Source organism: Rhagoletis pomonella, unplaced genomic scaffold (genome assembly GCF_013731165.1).
Source record: "Rhagoletis pomonella isolate Grant_MI unplaced genomic scaffold, Rhpom_1.0 Rhpom_scaffold_00006, whole genome shotgun sequence".
NCBI classification, from domain to species: domain Eukaryota; kingdom Metazoa; phylum Arthropoda; class Insecta; order Diptera; family Tephritidae; genus Rhagoletis; species Rhagoletis pomonella.
Genome location: NW_023458560.1, coordinates 43749442 through 43766741, shown reverse-complemented (window position 1 = coordinate 43766741; position 17300 = coordinate 43749442). Strand labels below are relative to the sequence as shown.

The following is a 17300-nucleotide window of genomic DNA, read 5'->3' as shown; positions in this document are numbered from 1 at the left end:
GTCGAGAACGTTCGTCGCGTTCAGGTCGGCTAAACAATCTAAAAAGTGGCTGCAACTGCGACAAAAATCGTTGGTGGGGTATCCTAACTTTTTTCCGTGTGTGCCCATCAGGCAGTGCCCAGTGATTACCGCGACTACTAATCTGAGAGAAGAGCGGCCCAGTCGAGTGAGAGCTCGTTCGTTCGTTTTACATCAATCCTTGGCCAACTTTGGCAGGTGGTTTCCACAGCCCACCTGGTATTTACTCCCTTCATGAGTTCGGCCTTTAGTCTGTGTTTGCAGGAGGTTAGAGGTATGCCCGCATTTTGAACAAAATTGACTTCAGATATTTCCGTCCCCTCCTCACCAGATCGTCGGCTAAGCAGTTGCCAGGAATGTCCCTATGTCCAGGACCCATACAACAATCAAGGGACATTTTGATGCCAGCAGGATGAGAGTCTTCCTGCAATTCTATGCTTACTTTGGACGTTTTTCCGTTAGATTTAAGAGATTCGATAGCAGCCTGGCTGTCAGAATTAATAGCGATAGGCCATCCTATAAGGGCGGAGGTTATCAGCCTCCGAGCGACCTTCATTATGGCGTTTAGCTCTGCTTGAAAACCGCTACAATGGTCCGGTAAGCGAAAGCGTAGGTTTAGCGAGAGTTCGCCGGAGTAAATGCCGCTACCCACCCTTTCGTTAAGCTTGGAACCATCTGTATATATAGTCGTCAACCCTGGGTTTAAGTCCAATTCCCATTCGTTACTCTCTGGGATTTTTATGGAGAATTTGTTGTCTAAACAGAGAAGAGTAGTGATATAATCTAACTCTCGTAGATTATCCGGTAGAGTTTCAAGTACTTTTGCCTACCCGAATCTGAAATCTCTCCACGACTGGGTCGTATTTAACCTGGCCGCACTGCAGCCGGCCCGTAATTTCCCCTATCCATGCATGTCAGCCATCCTCTGAACTCCCTCCACCTTGGCTCTGGACAAGGTGTTGCTTAGCGCAGGCCACCACACGGTGACCCCGTAGAAAAGGACGAGTCTTATCGCAGCTGCGCACATCCAGTTTACTAAATTTGGTGTTGTTACCAATTTTTTGCCTATAGCCTTCTTACAGGCATACAGGGCGGTGTTGGACTTTCTGGAGCGGTCTTCAATTTTTCGCTTCCACTCAAGTTTTCTGTCTATAATAACTCAAAGGTATTCGAACTGGTTTCAGAGATTAAGTGCCACCCCGTTGAATAGATGAGTTTTATACTTCCTTGTGAAAAGTACGATTTCGGGCTTGGTGGGATTGATACTAAGTCCACATTATTTGGACTAGATGGTTACAAGACTGAGTGTGTTTTGCAATAACTCACTCAGGACCTGCCCGTTGCCCCGATTGGTATGTCATCAGCCTTCGCTATGACCTAACAACCGGTGCCTTTTAGGCTTAGAAGTAAGGCGTTAACGGGAAGATTCTAGAATACAGGGGAGAGAACGACCCTTTGGGGAGTGCACCTGATCAGATACTTTGTAATAGAGCCGTCCTCCAGTTCTGATGAATTTCCTCGAACTAGGTTAAATTGGACAAAATATTTCACGGTGCTGAGACTGGCTCCAAAACGACCGGTTTTGTTTAAATTTTGCCTTCTCGGTGCCATCTGATACGCCGAGTTGGCGTATCGTTTCGAATCAGAAGGGGTGGACACCACTTTGGCAATCTGAAAGCAAATCTACAAAGATATTCCGTTCTGCCTACGATAGATATACCGTGAAAATAGTTCCGCCTTGAAAGATTTCTCGGACCCCATATTTATTACTCCGCGTTTTGGACTTAACATTTTGTAGCACTTTTCACAAAGTCTTTAAATTGGGAAGCGGGAATTGTAAAAGGTTTCGGCAGAGAGTCATATGATAAATTATGTAGTATTAAAAGCTGAAGGCGTGCGACTACCAGCTTTGAGGTGATCTCGTGCGCTTTAAGAGCGAGGAGCCCGCTCTGCTGTCCGATTGTATGTCGATGTGCTTGTTGGTTGCCTCACTTTCTACATAGTGCCTCAGACAAAGTACAATGACGTGCACACCGGCGTGAAAGACAGAATTACCTTGCCATAACTCCAGCTCCGCAGCTGTGGCCAGGATACCAAATGTCGGTGAAAAAGACCTTGAAGTTTTTTGTGGAAGGCACAGGTCCAGGCTAATGCGCAGCCCATCTTCTTGTTCTATAACCCTGAGGGTGGAAGGGTGTATAAGCTTCTCGTCCTCTATATTTTCCCCTGAGATGAGCCTTGCTGTAAAAAGTAGAGTCTCTTTCTAGATTATAATGTCTGGGGGACTCGGGTCAAGAAGCAGCTCGAGAGCCACAGTTGATGTTGTTCTCATCGCGCAAGTGATGCCCACGCAGGCCAGTCGTTGTTGCTTTCTGAGATTGTCCTGCGTGGACTTCACTGCTGCCTTCTTCCACCAGACGTGTGCAGCATAAGTAAGAATGGGTTTGGAGATGGCATCATACATCCACCTTGCCAGTTTAGGTCTGATTACCCAGTTCCGCCTCATTAGTTTCCGGCAGGTCCAGTTATAGGCCCTGCCCTTTTGAATAATTTTGTCTCGGTGCAGATTCCGAGAGAGCTTGTCGTCAAGGATAACTTCTAGAAGGAATGGTTCTAGTAATTGGTCCATTTTACTTTTCCAGTTTTTGGTCGCTGTTCTCTAGCTGTTCTAAGCTGGAAACAAAGTAGTGCAAGAACTGCAAGAGCGACTGCGTTACCCCAGTCCAGGGTAGGGCCCACTGGTGAATCAGGAACTCAAACAGTGGTCCTCGTACTCTCTAAGCGCTAAGCGTTTTCTTGGGGTACCCTTGGCATTTAGAAGGTCTGCTTCTTGTATCGGAATGCATCTGCGAATCGTTACTAGTGACAGCTATCAGAAACAAGTGACAGATCATTTTGGTGCCAGACGTAATAATTGGCACTGAACTTTTTGTAATGTCACTGACGATATGCCTGCTGTTTAATCTTGAATGAATTAAGTCTAATATTTTCTGAAGGTTAACAGGCCGGATGGCATCGAAACGGAGCAGTTTGCGTACTCAATCGTTTTGCCTTAGAAGTAGCGTCAGATATCGAACCTGGGCTCTACTGTACACATCCCTACCTACTCGAAGGAAGTTCATTTTGGTTTTAACTCGGAACATTAAAGCCACAGCCTATAAAGCAGCTGCAACTAACTTTAAATTCACAAAATATTTAAATGACATTAATTTCCCCATAAAATATTAAATTTTTCATGCAATTTATTTCAGTTTTTAAGCGAAATATTTGCTTTAAATTTTTTCGTTATCGTCATCCGATTTATTTACACTTAAAAATTGCGTAAATACCTTAAAAAGGCAAAATATTTTTATGATCTTCAGCGATGTTGTGGCATTAAAAAATGTGCGCATCGACAAAAAAAAAGAAACAAATGACCGTGCGATTGATAAAAGTATTATTTGAGCAGAACGCATTGCAGTAGTATGCTTTTGGCAAGCACACTAACGAATCGCAATTCCAGCAGATGCGACAAAAAAGAAAAATATGAAAAATATCCACACAAAAACAGACAACAAAGAAATATTTAGTGCAATTCGACTTTATGACCAGCGGCGCGCGGCTTGGCTTTATGTATGAAATTTTGCAACTTTTTTGTAAGTACATACATACGTATGTATGAGGATATGTACATAGTATGTGTGCTTGGCTGCAAGTGTAATCATTCAGCAGTATTATTGCTGCCGCCGCACAGTGGACTGAGAGTGGCAGAAAGTTCAAATTTTCGAAATGTCTCAAAATATGCAACGAAGCAGTTGATCAGATTCTAGACATATGTACATCTGCTAACAGATTTTGAGGTTTTTTTCTGTGAAAAAAAAATGGCACGAGTAGTATTTAAAGGGCACAGGATAAAAATAGAGAACAATTTTTTGGAAAAGTTAAAATCAAGTAGTTATTAACTTGTGATTGTCAAGCGAAAGGTGTTCCAAAAAGATTAATTTCGAGCCAAATTTTATATCGCTATCGTCCACTGTGCGCCGCCGCCGTTTTGCCCATGTGAGCCATTCAGCAGCCGTTCCATGTTGGCAGCACTTTTTAGTTGGCAATATGCGTAAAATATTGCGCGAATTTATATCGCATGCGATTTATTCCGAACGTCTTTTTTGCTGTTACGCGGTTTTGCTGTTTTTCTGCGTTTGTCTGATTATTTTTTTCAAATTTTTTTTTTTACCATGGTGGCACCACTTTTCTATGATGACTTAATGGCTGTTGCACACCAAATAAGGCAACATATCGCATAAAAACTCACTCACTCGCTGACTGAGCGCCTGACAGATTGTGCCGGCGCGGTTGTGGTACTGCGTGCGTAAAGAAAATGAAAAAAATCACTTATAAAAAAAGTAAAATGCTTTCATGCACCGCGAAATTGTAGCTAAAATATACATAAATATGAGTGCCATTCGTGAAAAATATCAAATAAAAAGATACGCAACAAAAAGGTGCGGTGGTGCAGCAGCCATGAAACGAAACCGCCAACAGCAAAACACAGCAAAGTGACCGAACAAACGTCAATACCGAACGCACAGCAGTTTTGAGTAGCAGCAACAAAAAATAAAAATAAAACAAAGTCGTAGCAAATGAAGAAAAAACCAAACTCAATAAAACTCCACCCAAATAAATGAAAAAAAATTGGCATAAAGCGTTAAAAATCAATCGGTAGCGATAAAGCATTATTCGACGTCGTCGTTGTCGTCATCGTTTCTCAGGCAGCAATGCAAAAGCGCGCGCGTTCGGTTATGCCGAAATGCCAGCATAGCTCCATCAAAATGCAAAATGCGACATTGCAGCCATACACAAAAATGGCTTTATTTTTATTATGACTGCTTTTATTGTTGTCATTGGCTTGTGTTGTTGTTGTTTTGCTTGTTGCAGTTGTATTCTGGTGACACTGTCATCAGTGATTGAAGATGAGCTGCAACAGCGCGACATATTTTTACGATGACCAATTCAGCGGCTATGGCTCCCGATGCTAGGCTGACTGGCGACCGAAGGTACAGTGGTGCAAATGTGGCTAATTGTTGATCGAAAAATCGGCAAGCTTTGTGAAAAAACTTGAAAGTTATGGAAATCCTCCGAAAACACGAACATTTCCGAAAGCTCGAGGAACATTGGAAAGGGCTTTAGCTGACTGAGGAATTTTTTGTTGAGTACCCTCGCTTATTAACACTATTATGTAAATGGATTACTGCAGTGACCTGTCTAGGGAAAATGCAAAAAAAAAAATTCAGAAAAAATTCATAACAATGACCTAAAATCCCAAAAGTTCACGAAAAGTCTTGAAAAAATACCGAAAATTGAAACCCAAAAAATACCGAATAGTTGCGCAAATATCCTGAACGGTTTTGAAAAAGTTCCAAAAGTTCCTGGAAGTAGTAAAACATGCATAATCCCCAAAAAATTGGCAACCGTTACGAAAAAACTTCAAATTTCCCGAAATCTTTCGAAACATAAAAGAAGAAAATTTCCGAACAATCCCAAATGGTTCCGAAATAAACCCGCAAAGTAAAGAAAAAAATGGAAGAGCCTCGAAACACTCCAGAATGATCTCTAAAAATCTCAAAGGTTACCGAAAAATACTGATGATCAAGAAAAGTCTCACAAAAACTATGACGGTTTTGAAAAACGTCGAAAATTCGCGAATAGTCCCGAAAAAAACCCTGAAAGGTTCTGAAAAGCTATAAAATTCGCTATAAGTCCCGAAAAGTAAATTACGAAGAAACCAAAACCAAATTATGTAAGGTCTTGAACTAATCTCGAAAATTCCAAAAACACAAAAATTCGACAATTGCGAAAAAATTTAAAACTTTGCGAAACATTCCGAAAAGCAGCCAGCAAAAAAGCAAGGAAAACGGTCATAATGGTTCTAAAAAATTTCAAAATTCTCTAAAAAGATAATAAAATCCCGAAAAATAAAAAAAAACTCAAAAATTTCTAAAAAGGTGTGAAGAAATTCTCATAAAGTCCGAAAATAAAAAACCAAAGTGTTCCGCAAAAACTCTTAAAAGCGAAAAGAAAAACAGTCAAAGATAAAATCACAAATAATCTGGAAGTCTGGTCCCTAAAAATCCAAAAGATCCCGAAAAATCTCGAAAAGTTAAACACGAAGAATACTCGGCAATACAGAACAAACTTAAGGAGCAGTAGTTCCGAAATTACTCAAAAAAAAGAAGAAAAATCTAAAAAAAATATTGAACGGTCTCGAAGAAACTCGAAAAATCCTGAATACTGGTGTGTGAAAAAGGCAAACATTATGTTTGTCTTAAAAAATAGAAAGCAAAACAAGGGAAAGGATTCTAATCGTTTCATCGAAAAAGGTTCGACAGTCTTTACACAATGTCTGTTTAATTTCAAATCAAGTTTTATATACTTATGTACAGAGTCTGTCGGTGTTTTACGTGGGTACCTGCCGACAACGGCCTAACCCCACGGCGCTTAAAAGCATAGCGGATAAAAACAATGCGTTGATCAGCGCCCGACAAACTAGCCACCTTGGTAGGGCACGAAACCTATCTAAAGCCTCTGCCTTGCTTTGGGTCCGGAACCCGGTTAGAAGGCAACTCCACATCGATCCAACCATGGCCGGTTCTACCCGCATTTGGGTGTTAAACCTCAGCCCCACGAATACCCCCCGAAGGGCCGTAGCTAAGAACAGGCCAGACTAAATATATGTAAGTATACTCTGGGGGCTCCTGTTCCCCGTGGTCCCAGAATTAAGCCTCTGGGCAGACCTCGTAGCCGAAACTACTGCCACTTGGGCCTGCACTGCACACCCGGACTGCCGACCGGTTGATTAGGGGGTTGACATGCTCGTAATTCCGCAAATGCGGAATCCCTTGAGGCATTTTAAAGTCGGTCCAGCTAAAATATTTTTCTGAAATATAATAATAAATTTTATAATTCCGGCGGAAAAACCGGAACTGATGTACAGTCTTTGGTAAAGGTGCTTCGAAGAGTCAGACTAATAAAAAAAAATCTTTTTCTTCCTTGACCTTGACTTCAAACAATTCTTAGTACCGGTACAATAGAAGTGGGGTTCAGAGACGACATCCATTTTTCAAAGCACTGATTTTTGAATCGAGGACTTTTGAACTTCTTCATGGATGGTTCCAGTGCTTAATTTCATCGTTCGGTTGTAACTAAGATTTTGAGTGTCATTCATATTTGAAAGTATTTTCCAAATTAATAATGGCAGTTCACAAACGGTACCTCAATATTGGTGGCTTTTGGGTCTCTTGCCAGTTTCACCGGAGTGCTCTATTACCTTTAACGTCCATTTGTAAAATGGATTGGAAATCCTTGAAAAATTTATCATTTTGACAGAGTTTTAATAAAACAAACCCACAATTTTATCTTTGCTTGCGGAAACCCATTGCTGCGCAGGTAAATGGAATTTCATTTACTACCAAAAATGACAAGAAATGACACGATGACACCGTCATCATGAATGTCATCACCGCATATACGGAACGTTGGCGGGTTATAGTAAATACATGGAGTAATAGTAATGCGTACATTTGCAAATGCCACGCACTGGCAATTCCCAAAAGCTTTTGCCATTTCGCTGAAATCAATCAGAAATTCGCATATATTTTTATTGAGCTACAATAAAAAGGTCGAAATGGGAACGTTTGCGAGATGCAATGCCGGCGAAGGGGCAAGCAAACTTAAGATCCAGCGTGAGTACCAATCAAGTGGGCATACAGTGTTGCACAGGTACATAGTACTCACGTAAAGCTGTATACTGCAGATTGGCATGTAAATAGATAATTTTGACAAACAAATGACACGCATTTATCTGCGATTGCTGGATTTAATGTTCGAATTATCTATGTTAATGAAACACTACGATTCCTAATTCTATGGAAATAGTAAATTTTTGTCTTTTAGTTTATAGTTAGTAAGCAAGCACATTCAGCAAAAATAAAAAAAAAATTGACCAACAAATTGCTGTGATGCTGCTGCTGGTTTGAATGCGTCGAAATACATAAGTCAGCAAATGTCAAGTACTACTCAAATAGGCACGTACTAAGTACGCACTCAATACATAGTGAAATGGTGATATTTGCAAGTTAATGACGCACTGGCTTGCAGTTGATGATGATGCCATTATTGGCAATCGTAACATCAGCAGCAGGCAACATAATTTTCCTTGTTCATCGCTCGTCAGTCAATGGCGCAGAGACTAAAATTTCACAGCATTCTTAATGGCACTTGCGGCATTTTTATGCTCTTGTTTTCGCATTTTCGCCTGCCTTATAAGTATCTCCTCATTATTATTATTTCTTCGAAATTGTAGCATACACTCGCTTTTTATGCGTTTTTTGTTGGAGCTTGCTGTACTTACCATTGCAAAATGTGTAAATATATTTACATATATATATTTATGTGTGTATGTATAAAATAAGTAAGTAAGCCCTGATGTTGCTATGACTGCGCTTAATTAATAAGATTCATCGATCGTATGGGCGTCAACTCTTAGGAATTTTCTTTGAGAGTGACCTATAGATTCCCATAATACTGCAGCGCGTCAATGCTGAGATACGGTGGCGGGCAAACTAGGTACGCAATATTTTAACCAGTTTTGGTATTTTCCTTCTGTTTGTTATTATTTTTTTATAAAAGTATAGCTCACTATCTAAGCAAAACCATGTAAGTCAAAATTTCAAACTTTCTAGAAGATTTGTACGAATTCGAGGAACTTTGGCACAGAATTTCCCCTAACCACCTTCAAGAACAACACCAGCGATGGTTAGGGCCAACCGCTTCCATTTCTGCCTGGAAATGACGCCCGTCCTCCGAGTTCGCTGAAAGATTATGGGGCCCCTGGTACTGCGACTTTTTCCGCTTAACCACAGCCTGTTAGGCAATCGCACCGCTGGCTGCCGACCGCTGGGGTGTGTCTCCTCTCCGCCGTTTGTTTGGGTTTGCTTTTGCTAAAGATGGATCCATCAGCTTGCTTATAAGCCATTTTTTCTTTAGCTCAGAAGGTGCTACTCTGAATTCGGTAGGCATTTGAGAAATATCCATGTTTGTATGCATGTACACCACCATTAACATTACGACCACAAATTCCGCTCTTCTCTATCACTGAATTACTTTCCTGACAGACAAATTTTTATAGGATTCGAAACCCAGCTAACCATAAATGCCTAGTCCTAGGAGGTCCTTTGTTTGTCAAATTGTTGGCCTCACTTTCGCCAACCACTTTCCCTAATTTAAGCGGAGACAATATTTACCAATGCTGAGTGAAAATAATCTATGATGGATGAGATCTACTCACCGAAAACTTAACTGTAAATACTCGTACACATTAAACAAAAGAGGGAAACGAAACTGAAATAAAACAAACGCAATAGAGCTGTTGAAATGTACCAAATTTAAGGCCTGTTAATATACATACAAACTTACATATGGAAGACTTTGAGCGGAGGCAAGTGTGTCTGTGTGTGTTTTGTGTTGATTTGTGATTTTGTGCGTGTGAACAGTGTATAAATAGTCGTCAATACTAAATAAGGGGATATAGAGAGAAAAGGATTTGTTGAAAGGATTTGTGACATTTTTGCTAACAAAACATAGAGTAATGAATAAACATACATATATTTACTTGCATACAACTAGCATAAATATATGCACCCAGCAGAAAATTCACATGCGGCTGCTTGTATGCTAAATGTTGATTTCTTGGATAAATATTTAGTTGCTGGGTTTTATATTTATGTGAGACTTTCCCAGAAGTTTAATGTCCCGGATTAGACTAATACACTTTACGTAGGTTGAAAAGTTTACTACGACCTCATTCATAGTTATGTTCCCCATATCTGGGAGATCTCTTCGTTTTGGATATACATATAGAAGGGTTGATATTAAGACGTACAAACCCAAGTAAACTTAGGCCTCTTCAAATAAACGGTATGGGCTTGATTACAAAAATAAAAGTCAAACTTTAACTTGTGGTTTTTTATTTTTGATTGAAAAAATAAAAGTAAAATTTAGATTTTTGGTTTTTTTTTTATCGGAAAATTAAAAGTAAAATTTTAATAGTTGTTTTTCACTGGTAAATTACCGGTAAAAAAATAACTATTGATTGAAAAAAATCAAAAAATTTAAATCATTTAGGATTAATAATCCTTTTACCGAATTTCCACTCGTCATTGAAATGACAAAAAATGGTAGCCATTCAGAAAATGCCGCGTGAAAGAAAATTGAATGACTATTTGTTTATACGTAATGACCAAGGCCGAAAAGTTTAAGCTTTTGCTTAATTTTTTTCAATGACCAGCTATGTCATTAAAATTTTCATCATTTAATGCCTGGTGGAAATCCAGTCTTAGGTAACAAGCATCACACTGCTACATATACAAATATCATATAGACAAATTATTTCCGTCTGACTTCTTGAATTAGAATTTCGAAAGTTCCTGCTCTGGTGCAAAAACAAAAAAAGCACGACGCAAAACAAAATGTGAAAATATTAAAAATTTTCCTAAAAAACCAAAAGCAGTAACAAAAAAAAAAATGGTGCGCCTGGGCTACATTACTTAAGTGAAACATCCTTCGATTAAATTCCAGTTCACCTCATATTGCAGAAATATGTTTTAAGCTTTATATTAACAGAATCTTTAGTCTTAGTCTTTATATTCTTTTTCGTATTCAACCTTGTATCCGTATTAATCTTCGTCTTCATTTTCGGAAACGTATTAGTCTGCATTACTATTCGCGTAACTCTTCGCATTCGCATTCCGCTTCGTAATCACGTTCCCGTGTTTATCTCTTATTCGCCTTCTTCTTCGAATTCATCTCCGTACTTCTCTTCGCTCTTCGCATTCGTGTTCGCCTTTAGTCGGTCTTCATATTCGCATTCATTTTCGTGTTCCTCTTCGTCTATGTATTCGTATTCTTATTTGTGGTAGTATTCGAAATCGTCTTCGTGTTCATGTTTGTGCTCGTTTACGTTTTCGAGGAAAAAATTGCAAAAAACCTACCGAATTCGAAACAATAAAAACCCTTCGTCTGCAGTAGGAGCAACAGGGACAAAATTCGTGCTAGCCTCTTGATATAGTATGTACATTAGAGTGGTCCAAAAACAGTAAAGACGGAATTTTAATGCCGCCATCCCCTAGGATCGTTCTATACCGAAAAAACATCCCCTATATTTTTTTTTGAAAGAAAAAAAATATTTAGGGAGTGCTCAAGGCGCTCAAAGTGTGCCATGTATTTTATATGGGGAAAAACAACTTTTCATAGAAATGGTCTTGAAAGTTAATATGAAAACTGTGATACTACTTTTCAGGAGACTTCCAATATTATTATATCCAATTGTTTAGTTAACCAATTATTAATACTAAAGATTTTTTATTGGTCCCTCCATTGGTTTTCAGTAGTAACAGCCCTCACCCGCCCGTTGAACCGCACTAATGGGCTGTTGCCAATTACTCTTGGGTTTTTGTAGCTATCGAACGAGTCTAACGCCCAATCGGCTCATCGCCAGGTTAATAGACTTTTTATCAGCTTCTAGTCTCATGGAGAAGCTCTGTACTCTCGGAACTCAGTCGACTTTTCCAGAAAGCGGGCAGATAGCAGGGTGACTGCCCTCTCCTCGTCGTAAACTGTACGATTAACGGGCAGATACCTTTCGGTGTCCTAATTGCTTGTCTGAGTCCTGCAGTTCCTTTAGCTAAGGTTTGGTGAAACATTTCAGCTGTAGGGATAGGTGGGCAAAGAAGGTAATGTACTTTGTTATCCAAGCTGAGTGCTCATCACGGAATTCTGAGCATTTGGCATTTTTGGAGAGCTTGAGCACTAATTTCTGAGACAATCTAAGCGCTGAGAGTTGCCGAGGCCACCAAGCAGTTTTACTATACTTTCGTTCTCTATACATCTTCCTGCCACTTCATTATGTAAAATTGAAACACCTCCTCCGTAGAGGGTTTCCTTGATCTCGGCCTAGCCAAATACACAAACCTTCAGCTCAAAGTTCCAGCTGGGGTTTTGGGCATTATTTTCTAGGTTTGTATGTATGTTTGTATGTATGTATGTAGGAAAATAAACATGCGAAAAACTATCAATAAAAATAGAATCAACAAATGTTTTAACAGCAAAAGTGAAAGTGAGACGAGTTCAAATTACTCCGTCCGTCCAAGTGTGTAGTTGGGAGATGGAGTGCTTTAAGTAAGCTAGAAAAAATCGTAGTGGTTTTTGTATGTGTAAGGCAAACAAGTTGTCAACAACATGTTTAAGCACGATTAAGTACATATAAAAAAAGGATTTAGATGTCGCATTATGATATAAATGAAAAGTATACTCACACACCCACACAAGTATGCATGCAAGGAGCTTTTACTTAGCTGTAAACATATTGTCTGTCATCCTTTAGACGATTCCAATTGTAACCATCAGAATAAACAGTTTTGTATGCGTATTTAGTAGAAAAGCAAAGAAGATTGATAATTTGTTGAATTGGCGCTGTGACGAAGCCAGACAGCGAACGCAGAAAGAAGGAAAAGGTTCGGCTAATGGCGCGAGTGTGTGTTTCGAATGACTGATGTGGGCGGAAAAATTGAAAGGAAATTGAATTGTTTATTTGTGTGGCTAGATTAGTTGGCGATGTGATTGAGCGATATTTAAAATCTCTTCCATGGCGAATGCATATATTGGTCTCAAATGCCCAACAAAGGCGACAGTATACATTTTTGGAGTTTTTTCGCCTTTGTTTTTGCTAGCTTTTTTTTCTTTACTTTACTTGTATACTTCATACGTTAACATAAATTGTTTGTCTATTTTAGCGCACATTTAATTTTCATTTTCTAATTTTTAAATTTTTCTCTTTTTTCTTCTCTCCTTACAGGCGCTCTGCGGCGTAGTCTTCCAAGTTCCTACAATGTCCGGCGATAAGTTGCGTATCAGCACCATGCAAGAGATTATCAAACCGAATACGGTGAAGCGTATACAAGGCTATGGTTTGCCCTTCCCCAAGGATACATCGCGAAAAGGCGATCTATTGGTGGCATTCGATATACAATTCCCGGAAAAGTTGACTGCCGCGCAAAAGGAATTGCTCAGGGATATGTTATGATGAGAGAAAGAAGCAAAAGCAAAAGCAAAAGTAAAAAAATAACAACAAAACAATAGTATGTAGTTGCAGTGGCAGCTAATGCGGTAGCAGGTGGAGAGTGTAGAGAGAAGAACAACCAGCAATTAAAGCAACAATAACCGCATACATCGACACAAAATACTGCAACAGATACAACAATACAATGCAAACGAAATTTGAAGTGCCTTAAAACAACAAAAAAAAAACCTAAATAGGCCGAAAAAAAGAGAGAATTACTTTTAAGTTCTTTAAAAAATTTCGAGAGAAATTTTCATTCAAGCTCTAAAAATCTGCTATTTCGTAATATTTGCGCAACGCAGTATGCCAATTATCCATCCAGAGCTCAACCCAGTTTAAGCTCGCGATTGCTCTTTAGCCTAACTCTCTCGCTCTCTCTTCATCTGCCCTGCGCTCTCGTTTTATCAATCCATCAAAACACTCTTTCTTCACTCTCTATATATTTTTTTTTGTTTGTTTGTGACAAATTACTTTTATTTTCTAGACTTTATTTAATTAAAATTAAAAAAATATATACTTTTGTGTAAAGCAACTAAAATTACATTAAATGATGCGTCTCTAAGTCTTCTATTGTATTTAAATTTTTATTTTTTTGAAATAACATTAAATTATTTTGAAAAACACTAAATTGAATTGAATATTTTATTCAACAACCTTTACGGAAATGGATGAGTTTGGGGCGTACAGTTATCATTAGTTAGGAAGTTAGCAAATATAAAGGATTTTAACAGAAATTCTTTACGGAAATGGCAGCTTATATGGGCCAATCCATGGCAAATCGACCAGTGGTTGGCATCGACCAATTTTTATTTGTATGAATTCTGGTCAGAAATTTTGTTTTATCAAGCAACGAAGTTTTGCCGAAGGAAACAAATTATCATTATTTTTTTTTTGTTCTAAAAAGTTATGCAAAATTCAAAATTTCCGGGATTTTGCCAGCTACGTTTTTGAATATCTCAAAAACTATTATAGCTACAAAAGTGGTTGTGGTATCGATTTAAGGGTGATATTTAAGGTTATAAAAAAATTATATTTAAAAAGGAATTCGAAAAAAAATTATTGAATTTTGAAATTAAACAAAATCGTAAAAGCAAAATTTCATAAACATTTTTGGCAAATTTTTTTATACAATTCTCCATTGATGTTAAAAGATCCTGAAATTTTCAATAAACTTTTATTAAAGATATGAAGTTTTGAATTTTGAATTTTTTTTGCAAAGTAAATAATATTCTGCTAAATTATTTAAATTCATTTTTTATTTAGAGCTTGCAATAAATTCAAAGTTCACAAGTTAGTACCTTTAAAAATAAAAACCTTGAAAATTTTCAGGATTTTTTAAGATCAGTAACAGCCGATTTCATCAGAAATTTGAATGAAAAATAATTTTTTATTTTCTGTCAATTTCCATATAAATTTCAAAAAATTAAAATAATTTTTCACTTAAATTGCTTTCGTGAAATTAGAGGTATCTTTTAAATAAAAAACTTAACTAAAAATTGAAACAAGTTTTTGCTTTTACGATTTTTTAGATTTAAAAATTCTGAATTTTTTTATTTTAAATTTTAAAAATATTTTTTTTTTTTTATATAGTCCCAAATATCAGAACCAGAATTTGTGAGATTTAAAAAAACAACTCCGTGAAATTGTGAACTTTTAAAATTTTTTATTGTTTCCCTTTGGCAGAACTTCGTTACATGATAAAACAAAAGTTCTGACCAAAATTCATCCAAATCAGAAATTATCCATTCCAACCATTGGTCAATTCAACATGGAATGACCCATGCTCATATTGCAGTATGGAGCTCAGATCTGCTGCTGATTATTCGCACTCGTTTGTCTTAGTTGCCTAAGAAGTTAGAGAAGCTTCCAACAAGGTCCGTTTCTTTTGTGCCGAATTTTCCGTGGCGCGTATCAAGCCCGGACCACAACCCGTGGCTGTGAGGATTTTTCTAATGGGGTTATTCTATTTACTATACATATATATGTATTTTAAAACTTCTGATAGAATGTATATGTATTTCGGAAAAATATTAAGATTTACGTGAGCTAGACAGGTCTTAAAATAACTCCAGATTATTTTGATTCCGTTGATAAAATTGTTAAATTTTTTATGCAGACTTTTTGAGCTTCAACTTTTCTAATGTGATATGTTTTATAATTCTGATGGGAAAAGGATGATTTTTTTGCATGGAGAGTGGTGCATAGGTATCAGTTGTCATAACACAATTCGTATCGCTAGGCAGCCAACTTCCTTACTTTATTATGGCATACATATTTAAGCCTTTTAATGTTTATGACGCCCTCGTTTGATTAAATTACCTAGAGAAACTACAGCACTGTTGACATTGCAGGTAAAATCGCTACAGTACGTGCTTAAATAGTTCAGGCGTAGAGAAAACTGACTCTGGATTTCGATACTCTAATATTTTTTGAGCCTTTGACTTTGTGCCTGATTATTTAAACCAGTGCGTGTCTGGAATGAGCCTTGGGCTCGTTTACGATGTGTTACAACATTTTTGAAAGAATGCTGGACCTAATTTTAAGTTGTGTTTGAAGATTTTCTAATCAAGTTAACGTGAGTAATTTAGGTAGATAGAGTAAACTTGAGGTGGCGTCAACGAGTAAGTAGAAAATGAATTAGATTTTATTGTTTCATAATGAAAGAAATTTCATTTAACTTTTAGGAAAGCATTTTTTTAATTTTTGTTCCTATTCTTAATTTTTAGATTTTAATGTTTTAAAAAGTAAAATATTTTTTTTTATTTTCATAAAAATTTTAGAAACGTATTTTTTTCTTTTATTTTACTTGACATTTCTTTCTTTTTAGCTTAAATTTCTTTCTATTTTTAGATTTTATGTTTTCAAAAGAGAATAATTTTTCTAAATTTCACTAAATTGTTAGGAACATACTTTATCTTTCTTAAATTTATTATGGTTTTAATTTAATTTTCCTTTCATTTTTAGATTTTTTATTAAAAAATAAAAAAATATTTTTAGAATTTAATTTGTGTAATTTTTAGGAACTTATTTTTTATTTTTATTTAACTTCCTTTTTTTAAATTTAATTTTCTTCTAATTTCCAGATATTATTGTTTTAAAAGGAAAGTTTTGTTAACTTAATTTTCTTTATTTTTTAGATGACTGTTTTAAAAATATTTTTTTTTTTGTAATTTCTTTAAATTTTCGAAATTTTTTATCTATTTTTGCTGATTTAATTTTGTTATTTTATTTCTTTTTAATTATTTTGTTTTAATTTGTAGTTTTTATTGTAAAGAAATACACATATCGCTTATTTACTTTAATATTGTCATAATCCATAAAATACAAATTTTGAGTTCTTCAACCAAATTCTGAAATAGGGCGTTTTTGAAGTTTTCCGAGATAGGGCGTTTTCTAACTGGTTGCCGAGATAGGTCGATCATACACTCAGCAATTGATATGTGAAGTTGATACTTTAAAGCCGCTTTTCTCGAGATTTACTTTTTTGAGTTATGACACTATTGAAATAAATGAGCGATATATACGTACATACATTTTAGTAATTTTTTTGAAACTTTTGAAGAAAAAGCATTTAGGTTTTATGCATACGGCCCAATGAGTTGCGCGGGTATAATGAAATTTGTTGTTTCAGTAATACGCCTAAAAGTATGCAACAGCCGCAGTAAGATACTTGTGTTTAAATACAGTCGTGGTAAAATAATAGGAACGCCAAAAATGTATTATTGCTTGATTGTATGGCTGCTAGAGACAACAACAAACAAGCACATTGCAAACAAAAATTAAAGTCTTTGAAAAGTCGCTCATACGCCATGTAAATGCATTGCACTGTGGGATATTTGACATTTTCTTTGGCAAAAACTAGTTATCTCCAAACAAGTATATGGTATTAAAAAAAAAAAAATGATTTTTTTGTTGAATGGCATATGGTTTCCCATATTTTGCAAAAAAAAAAAATAATAATAATAAATATCTTAACCCTTTGCAACGAGCGGTCCAAAGAGGACACATTTTGATTTTTGATTTTATTAAAAAAATGTCAGTAAGTTGTAAAATACATTCATACAGTGCCTATTGAAAACAATGCCGCCAAATTATGTACATATGTATGTATGTATATTAATTTAAATTAAAA

The 17300-nt window shown here is 36.7% G+C and overlaps 1 protein-coding gene across 6 annotated transcripts in view; it reads left to right on the top strand.

Annotated features, from left to right (window-relative positions):
* The window catches only part of LOC118740771 (dnaJ protein homolog 1), a 71123-nt gene extending 57966 nt beyond the window's left edge, over window positions 1–13157 (top strand). For all 6 annotated transcript variants that reach the window (XM_036472439.1, XM_036472441.1, XM_036472442.1 and 3 more), the window contains one exon: window positions 12905–13157. In XM_036472439.1, coding sequence (XP_036328332.1) covers window positions 12905–13132 — 228 coding nt within the window. In that variant the 3' untranslated portion in view covers window positions 13133–13157. The remainder of the gene's footprint in view (window positions 1–12904) is intronic.
* Window positions 13158–17300: the final 4143 nt, after the last annotated feature.